At 38.1% G+C, this 10054-nt stretch overlaps 1 protein-coding gene across 1 annotated transcript in view; it reads right to left on the bottom strand.

The window, feature by feature from the left end:
* Window positions 1-5829: 5829 nt before the first annotated feature.
* The window catches only part of rpl27a (ribosomal protein L27a), a 7690-nt gene continuing 3465 nt past the window's right edge, over window positions 5830-10054 (bottom strand). Inside the window, exons 4-5 of the mRNA XM_079414212.1 lie at window positions 6093-6267; window positions 5830-5993 (exon numbers count right to left, since the gene is read on the bottom strand). Coding sequence (XP_079270338.1) covers window positions 5865-5993; window positions 6093-6267 — 304 coding nt within the window. The 3' untranslated portion in view covers window positions 5830-5864. The remainder of the gene's footprint in view (window positions 5994-6092; window positions 6268-10054) is intronic.

The following is a 10054-nucleotide window of genomic DNA, read 5'->3' as shown; positions in this document are numbered from 1 at the left end:
TACCTCCCTCGACGAGAGCTCTGTCAGCTCGATAGCATGTTAGCTGGTCGAGCTGTATGGCGCAGTCCGGTACGCTGTTGTTAAGCCATGTTTCCGTAAACATAAAAACACAACAGTCTCTTACAGTCCTCTGAGTGGAGCGGAGTAGTCGGATGTAGTCCAGTTTATTGTCCAAAGAGCGTACGTTCGCCAGTATGATGGTGGGGATAGCTGGCTTGTGTGGGTTGGCTGCTAGCCTAGCTCGGATATCTCCGCGCTTACCCCCTCTTCTGCTTCCTCTCACGCCGCTTGTAGCACCTCCGCTGTGGGCGAGATGCAGTAGTGGGGGTCGGTGATGGAGAAGGCCTTCGGAGCAGACCGAGGTCCTGCAGCTCTTCGGCGTGTGCTGAGTTTAACTCAAAAAATGTGATTCTGCTGACATCGAGCAGAAACTCACGACTGTATGCGCGCTTAAAGACAGGTAGACGAGACGAAGATGTGCAAAAACATTGCGACTTACTAGACAAAAAACACGAAAACACCGTTCTGTCGGGAGAGAGAGAAGCCGCTGCGATTGTGCGCGCCGCCATTTTGAAAGTTAGGAACCTCGGTGTGCTTTTTGATAGCAATCTTTCATTTGAAAGCCATGTTTCTAGCATCTGTAAAACTGTGTTTTTCCATCTCAAAAACATCTAAATTGCGACCTATGCTCTTAACGTCAAATGCAGAAATGCTAATTCATGCGTTTATGACCTCAAGGTTAGACTATTGTAATGCTTTATTGGGTGGTTATTCTGCACGCTTGATCAATAAATTACAGTTGGTCCAAAATGCAGCAGCTAGAGTTCTTACTAGAACCAGGAAGTATGACCATATTAGCCCGGTTCTGTCAACACTGCACTGGCTTTCTATCAAACATCGTATAGATTAAAAAATCTTGTTAATTACTTATAAAGCCCTGAATGGCTTAGCTCCTCAGTACTTGAGCGAGCTCTTATCACATTATAGTCCTCCACGTTTGCTGCGTTCTCAAAACTCTGGCCGTTTGATAATATCTAGAATATCAAAATCGACTGCGGGCGGCAGATCCTTTTCCTATTTAGCACCCAAACTCTGGAACAATCTACCTAACACTGTTCGGGAGGCAGACACACTCTGTCAGTTTAAATCTAGATTAAAGAAACATTTCTTAAACCTGACTTACACATAACACACTACTACACTTCTATTATTCAAATCTATTAAAGGATTAATAGGCTGCATTAATTAGATTAATAAGAAGAATGGCATCTCCGCTAATATTTGTCTGTTTCTTTTTTATTCTGTTTCTCAGTCCGTGTCCGGATCAGATGGTGGATCGGCACCATTCTGTCACAGAGGGAGTTTTGGTTCCTTGCCGCTGTCGCCTCTGGTTTGCTCAGTTGGGGACACTTAATTTCTAGCGATTATTGTCAATTTGATTTAGCAGATACTATTTAAACTAAACTGAGCTAGACAATGACATCTCTGAATTCAATAATGAAATGCCTTTAACTGAAAATTGAGTGTTTAATCTTATTATTATACATTACTGACACTCTATCCTCCAATATGATACTGTTAAGTGCTTTGACACAATCTGTATTGTTAAAAGCACTATATAAATAAAGCTGACTTGACTTGACAAGCAGAAAGAAAAAAGTTTATATATAATGCTCGTTTGACCTGAATCACCAAACTCATTTAGAGCCTAAACCTAAAACAGTCAGATTTACCTTGTTGATTATAATAGCCCTGTGGTTCTACAGTATCCACTAATTAAAAGAATTTCTTGAAAGTTGTTGTTAAAAAAAAAAAAAAAAGAAAAGGAAAGCTTATTTTAGGCACACACAGACATCAAGAATCAGCATAGGTATGTCAACAACGGTGAAAAACAGCATATTCAGAAAAACAGATCAGCTCTAAACATTAGAAAACAAGCTACTAAAAGTCACATAAAAAAAATAGTAAGAATAAAGGAAATTACTAAAACAATCCAGATAATAATTTATTCACGCCGCAATGCATCATGGGAGCCGTGGGTGAATTTTGATTGGTGGCACCCAGAATGCACTGCAACATGTTTTTTTGATTGAGATTCACAGGTTGATTCTTGATGTTTGTGTGTCTAAACAAAATACTTTTTTTCAAAGATTTTAGAACAAACAACTTTTAAGAAACCCCTCGGATTGTATTGAAAATTCTGGAAATCCTATGCTGATGAATCACAAAGCTGCTATAATCAACAATGTAAATCTAACTTTTTGGCTCTAATCGAGTTCAGAGATTTAGGGAAAACAGCATACATATATTTGTTTCATTTTTCTCTTTGCTTGTCTGTCTGTTAAAATTCAGTTATAACAACCTAGAAAATTCTAACTTCAAAAATGTAAGAGTTAAGAGCGCAACTAAGTGAACACTGACCACTATAATGGTGACTTAAAAATTGTGATTTTCTTCTTTGGTAATTCTGCTTGTTAACATCAGGTGTCCTCAATAATGGTCAATCATCACTCAATTAATCTATTAATTACCTCATTAACTTTAATTCTGCTTCAGTGTTAATTTAACACTCTTATTTTAACACTTTCACATGTACTCCCAGGAGACTTAATTTCACAGACTTGTTGCTGTGTGCGAGCCCCCTTCAGATAATGCCTGAGTTACCTCCGTAGCCTTCATGACGATCAGATATAGCAGCTACATACATTTTGCATATTTTAACCCTTTCCAGCAGTAACTGTATGATTTTGAGACCCACCTTTTCACGCTGAGGATGATTGAGGGACTCAAACACAACAATTAAAAAAGGTTCAAACATTCACTGATGCTCCTGAAGGAAACACGATGCATTAAGAGCCGGGGGTGAAAACTTTTTGAATTTGAAGATCAAGGTAAATTGTACTTCATTTGTCTTCCAGGAAACATGCAAGTATCTTCTGCCGCGTCAGAAGGGCAGTACTAAATGGAAAAATATGATATTTCAACAAAATAAGGACAAAATTTGGACATCTTCATCCTGTTTAAAAGTTTTCACCCCCCGGCTCTTAATGCATCGTGTTTCCTTCAGGAGCATCAGTGAATGTTTGAACCTTTTTTAATTGTTGTGTTTGAGTCCCTCAATCACCCTCAGCGTGAAAAGATGGATCTCAAAATCATACAGTTACTGCTGGAAAGGGTTCAAATATGCAAAAGATGCTGGAAAACTGAAGATTCTGCAGGACCTGGAGGATTTTTCTGAAGAACAGTGCTTAGTTGAACTGTTCAGAACAAACAAGGGACTCATGAACAACCATCACAAAACAAAAAAACAGTCGTAGATCATCCAGGTAACCACACACAGTATTAAGAACCAAGGGTTCCCAAACTTTTGAATGTGGTTATTTTAATAATTTCAGCTATTTTTTTGTCTTGTGGACTATATGTAAACATCTTTTATGGAAAATATCTTACTCAGGACAGTACTAAATAAAAAATAACATGCATTTTGTATGATCTCTCTTATTTTGGTAAATTTATCCACATTTTCACAGATTCTGCAAGGGGTTCCCAAACTTTCGCATGCCACTGTATATATATATATATATATATATATATATATATATACACACACACACATATACATACAGTAGTCAACATTTGAAGTGGATCAAAAAAGTTCAAAGTTGTCCTAAGACAAAAATACATTTTAGTTTTAGAACTAAAGAGTTTCGATCCACTTCTGTTGACTAGTGTGTACACCTGTATCATGTAGTCCATCTACAAATTAATCCAGATGCTTGTATTGTTTTGTGCATTTGTCCTGTCAAGACAATCTAAAGTAACATGAGGTGTTTGAAATCCAGATCATGATTAAACTTTCTGAACTAAACTCAGGAATCAATGCTTTCCATCGTAAAACACACAAGAAAATACAAGCAACTACAGTAAACTCTATGGTAAACAGAGGTGGGTAGAGTACCCAAAAACTGTACTCAAGTAAAAGTACTTGTGGAAATATTTACTCAAGTAAAAGTAAAATAGTCTGAATAGTTACTTGAGTAAGAGTAAAAAGGTATCGGATACTTTGGATCATATACTGAATATAGTCTATTTTTATTTAGATATATAGATATTTAGATACAATTTATATATATACACACACACAACTACCGTTGAAAAGATGTTTTTTAAATGTAATTTATTTCAGTGATGCAAATGAATTTTTATCAGCCTTTAAGCCAGTCTTCAGTGTCACATAATCCTTCAGAAATCATTCCAATATCTTGATTTATTATCAATGCTGTTCTTTTTCAGTGTTCTATTCATAAAAGAATTGTGAACAAAATGTCACAGGTTCCAAAAAAAGCAGCAAAACCCTGTTGAAAAACCAGCATATGCTGGTATAGGTATGTTTTGAAGCATGGGATGCTGGTTTGGGCTGGTTTAAGCTGGTCCTAAAATGGTCTGACCAGCTTAAGACCAGCACATGACCAGCATAAACCAGCAAAAGACCAGCATAAACCAGCATCACAGCTTCAAAACATAACTAGCATATGCTGGTTTTTTCAACAACACTGATAATAAATCAATATATTAGAATGATTGCTGAAGGATCATATGACTCTGAAAACTGGAGTAACAGCTGAAAGAAGATTCAGATTTGCATCACTGAATTAAATTATATTTTAAAGTATATTATGTTATTAAGTATATTAATTAATTATTAGTCATGTATTTTGTATGTATATAACCTCTGACACGGAGAAGAGCGAAATCTCCTCACATGACCGCTACAGAACATCTGAACATAACGAAATAAATGCATATGATGGATCTTCTTCCGTCTGTTCCGCGAAACGTAAACAAATGTAGCTTTTATTTCTGCAGGCGTAAATATTGTGAAAATATCAATATTAATTGTGTCTAAGCAAAGGCATTCCTCCTGGAACTAACGGGGGTTTGGCGGGTGTTCATTTCATACTCTGTGACAGCTGATTTAATTCTAGATTGTATTTAATGTATAAGGTACATTTACAAAAGAATGGTTTGTGTACTGTAAACGAATCTATACCTGTGGAACCGACAGCACACGCGGTGTTCATCTAATAAAGATCTTCATATAGCTCTAGCAAACAAGCCTTTGCAGATGTGCTTTCACCTGACTGTAGATCCAAAGCCACGTCTTCAGCGCTCTAGATGTTCTTCAACTCTGTTATCTGAGAGAGAACCGCTTCAGAGACTCGGCGCGTGCCGCAGATTCACGGGTTTGATCGAGCCTTCGAACAGAATCGACTCAAAAGAATGAATCATTCGCGAACGGACATCGCTCGTTGCCCAGAGAAAGGTAGACGGCGCGTTTGGAATAAATTGAAGCATTTTTATCTTTATTATTACGTATTGCATTAAGATAAAGTAACGAGAGGAGCGTCGCCCACAGTAACGAAGTAAAAGTACCGTTTTTTCACTAAAAATTTACTCGAGTAAGAGTAAAAGTACCCATTTTAAAATATACTCTAAAAGTATTAGTTACTCAAATTTACTCAAGTAAATGTAACGAAGTAAATGTAACTCGTTACTACCCACCTCTGATGGTAAATGTTCTCATCACGATATCAGCTGCTAAGAACACAAAGCCATTGAAAAACTGGCAGCTTTCTAAGCCAATGTTCAATGTAATGATATATAAGATTGTTAGTGTCGGGCTGCACATTGACACCCAAGTAAAAGTACTGATAAGATTGAAGGCTCTAAACACCTGAAGATGACCTCGAGGTCAGAACACAGCTGATCTCCTGCCAGGTGTCCATCGCTGAACTCAATGAGACACGAGAAACACCAAAACAATGAGCATTACTTTTCCAGATACTTTATTTAGCAAAAGGAGTTTAAGCGGTCAGCACACACGCTCCTCCCACACCCTTGATCTTCTCCTCGGCCCGTCTGCTGAAGAACTTGGCCTTCACGATGACCGGCTGCTTGGGCAGTTTGCCTTTTCCCAACACTTTGAAGTAGCCCTGAAAAACAGCACAATCTCAACATAATCCCCTGGAACCAGAGACGCCTCTCACACACACACACAGCACATGAAGATCTGCTGTGGTCTGGTCACTCACCGCGCGCACCACGTCGATGATGGGCGCCGGGCCGTCGGGCTTCTTGCTGTAGTTGACCTGGGTCTGCTCGCTGACCAGCGTCCACAGCTTGTCCAGGTTAATGGTGGGGCAGAAGACAGCGTTCCTCTTCAAGTGGTAATGTCTCATTCCCACCTTACCAAAATAACCGGGATGACTGCAGAACACACAACAATCAGCTCTCCAGAAACATCAAGGGTACCTACACTTCAGAATGATTTAACGCATCCTCAATTTCTGAACGTGTGTCTAAGGGTGCTTTCACACCTGCCTCATTTAGTTCGGTTGAATCGCACTAGAGTTGGTTTTCCCTCTTGGTGCGGTTCGTTTGTGGTGAGAAAGCAATCAGACCCAACGGACCAAGCGGTCTCATAATTCAAAACAGGAAATATGTTATGATAATATGCAGCAGTTAGTGTCTTTTGTGTCTAGCAGTCAAGTGCTTTGAGTACCCAGAAAAGATGGGTAATTTTGTTAGTGAGAGTTTGTTATTGCAGTTGAATACCAAAGAGCACCTCTTCATATTAAAATGTTGTGTAATTAATTACTCTTCTCCGCGCATTACAAGAATGCTGTCCTGACGAAGCCTCGATATAGATAGATATATATATATATATATATATATATATATATATATATATATACATACATATACACAGAGCCGGCCCAAGGCATAAGCGAAGTAAGCGGCTGCTTAGGGCCCCGCGGCCACCAGAGGGCCCCAAGAGTAGTCTAGATGAAATGACCGTTTATTTTATTTTATCTTATATTCGTGATATATGTCAATGGACAGTGGTAATTATACAAAAGTGAAATATTAAATAATTAAATATTCTATACATATAATTTTTATTATTTCCATAGCGACGTGTCATGCAGGCACAATAATCAGCCAAAAGCGATCGCGTTTTGGGGGGGGGGGGGGGGTTACAAATTCAACATGGCACAAATTTGTGGCACAAATCAGAGGTGCGTTTCTCAAAACCATTGTTAGCTAACTGTGGTCCTTATTTCCACTGAACTCTATTTGTAACGACTGAACTTGCGACCATAGTTGCTTTTGGGAAATGCACCCCTGGTCAGATCAGTAAAAATTGCCACAACTTTCCTGGGTATATATTTCTGTAATAACAATAAGCTTCTGTTTCATAAACTGATAACAGCTTAACATTATTTACCTCAGCCTACATTTTGCGTCTTTGCTATTATATTCCAATATCATTATGCCTGAATTAGCTAGATATTAATTAAGAGTTGTTGTTTTATATTTACAGATGCTCTCTGTTGTGTTTAATATTTATTATAAAAAGTATGACTTGTAATAAAAGTACAACTTCGATTAATATTTATGTTGTTAAAATAACATTCTGTTCTGTAAATGCATTGTCTGCTGGTTTATTTAGCTACTTTTCAGCACATTAAGTATGCCACTTAATACTTTACCCCCGGTTTCTTGTTTCACAGACAAGGCTTAAGCCTAGTCCTAGACTAAAATGTAAATATGAGCTATTTCAGCTGAAAGAAACTTGCACTGACTGATCTTAAAACATGTCAGTGCTTTTGTTTTGTCTTATGATGAACACCAGTAATGATTTTTTTTCTAAGGCATGTTTATAAACATCACTTAAACATCCTAATTGAACTATGGTTTAATCCTGGCTTAATCCTGGTTTAGTCTGTCTGTGAAACTTTGACCTAAGACTTTGAATGTTAAAGTGAAAATTAACACTTTTGAGCACTGTTGTAAGTTTGCAACTATTACAATTATAAATCACAGAAGGGTAAAAACATGCAGTATGATGTAAAAGGAAAGGGAAGTGGTCTGTGGCCAAGTATGGGCACCATACTCTGAATTAGTGCTCTGCATTTAACCCATCCAAGTGTACACTCAGTAGTGAACATACACCCGGAGCAGTGGGCAGCCAATGCTGCGGCGCCCGGGAACAGTTGGGGGTCCGGTGCCTTGCTCAAGGGTCTCACCTCAGTCGTGGTATTGAGGGTGGAGAGAGTGTTGAGTATTCACTCTCACCCCCTACAATCCCTGCTGGACCCGAGACTCAAACCCACGACCTTCAGGTTATAAGGCCAACTCTCTATCCATTAGGCCACAACTGCCCCCTAAGCAACACCGCTACAACAAACACTGATAATGGGTGTGTTAGATTTATAGTGTGTGAATAATCAAGCTTTGACAATAACCAGTCATATTGGCGGCACCAAGGGGCCCCCAAATAAAATTCTGCTTAGGGCCCCATAAAGGCTTGGGCCGGCCCTGTATGTATGCATGCATGCATATACACACACATATATATACATATATATATATATATATACACACACACACACACACACTAGGGGTATACAGTTCTGGTCTCCGTCTCTATATACTGTACAACACGACATACAGCAGTAGAGTTACTCAGACAGGACACTGCACTTATTCTCGATCGCAAAAGTACATTATTTGCATACAAGCCTTGCTGGTTAAATGTTTAATTCACGCGCTGGTCTGACGTGCGCTTGTTCTGAGCGGATACACCTGAAGCACGCGCACTAAAACCCTGTCTAACAGCGCCTGATTACTCAACTAACTTATCTTTTGCGCTAATACTGTCAAACACACACAAGGTTTACATACAGACTCAGTTGGTTATCTCTAAAATGAAAGTAAATGGTTAAGAGAGAAACAGATGCGTGCCTGTATATTAGATGCGTGCAGCTCTTAAAGGGACAGGACACTAAACATGCTGTCGACTGTCATTAAAGGGATAGTTCACCCTAAAATTTAATTTCTGTCATTATTTACTCAGTGGAAAACCAAACAGTTGCTGGTCTACATTGACTTTGATAGTAGGAAAGAACAATCCCATGGAAGTCACTGAGGACCAGCAACTGTTTGGTTTTCCACCTTCTTCAAAATAGCATTTATGTTCAGCAGAAGAAAGAAACTCATTCAGGTTTAAAACAACTTTTGAGTAAATGATATAAAAATACAACATTGTGACAGAATTGACAGACAGATGACAGAATATTAATTTGTGGGGGAACTATTAATTTAACGTTAACAAAACGCAAAGAGAAAAATCACTCACTATTCTTGACTGAAAAACTTTAATACAGTTGCTTTAGGAATCAGTCTATATAGTGTTTTATTTTTATATTTGTTCATTCAATTTCATTGAATGCTCTGCTAAATACACCTATTGTACCTGGAAATAAAGCACTGTTTGTTTTATTTGTATATTATGTGTATTTGTAATGTGTATCTTTGTTCTTATTTTTTAATAAGAAAAATAAAATAATGACAGATTTTTTATCTTCACCCACTTTGGCCTAAATATCTGCCATGCATCTTTGTCTTTCTAGTTTGGCTGTAATGCTCAGACAACTTGTAAAACCAAAATAGTAAAACTAACAAAGAATCGTGATAAAAATCGTGAATCGTGATATTTCTATAAAAAATCGTGATATGATATTTTTCCCATATCGCCCACCCCTAACACACACACGGTGTATATTTGCCAGGACAGCTATAAAGCCGCTGTAAACCTGTCAATCCATCTTGATGAATGACGCAGAGGAACGTAAACAAGTAAACGCTGACCAATAAGAGGACAGCTTTACTCACATGTGACTTGCATAAACACAGTTTGGTACGCTTTGCAATGTTGCCGTGTGAAAGCAAACCGAACCAAGAAGAAAATGCAACAATGTAACAAATTAATCCCTTTTTCGGAACAAAGCAAACGATCTACAGCTCTGAAAGCACCCTCAGACAGGTTGTAGTTCATGCACATTTTCTGCAGAGAACAACTGATTTGTTTAACATTTACAACTTCATACGTGCTGCACTAGGAATTTAATTTTTTTTTGTAGCTAGAGGGTTAATAAAAAAAGAAAAAAAGTTACTAGAGTCACGTTATATTTTTTAAGTTGTAATTGTA

Source organism: Barbus barbus, assembly GCF_936440315.1.
Source record: "Barbus barbus genome assembly, chromosome: 50".
In the NCBI taxonomy this organism is placed as follows: Eukaryota; Metazoa; Chordata; class Actinopteri; order Cypriniformes; family Cyprinidae; genus Barbus; species Barbus barbus.
Note: the sequence above shows the minus strand (reverse complement) of the source record. Positions and strands in the feature narration are given on the sequence as shown.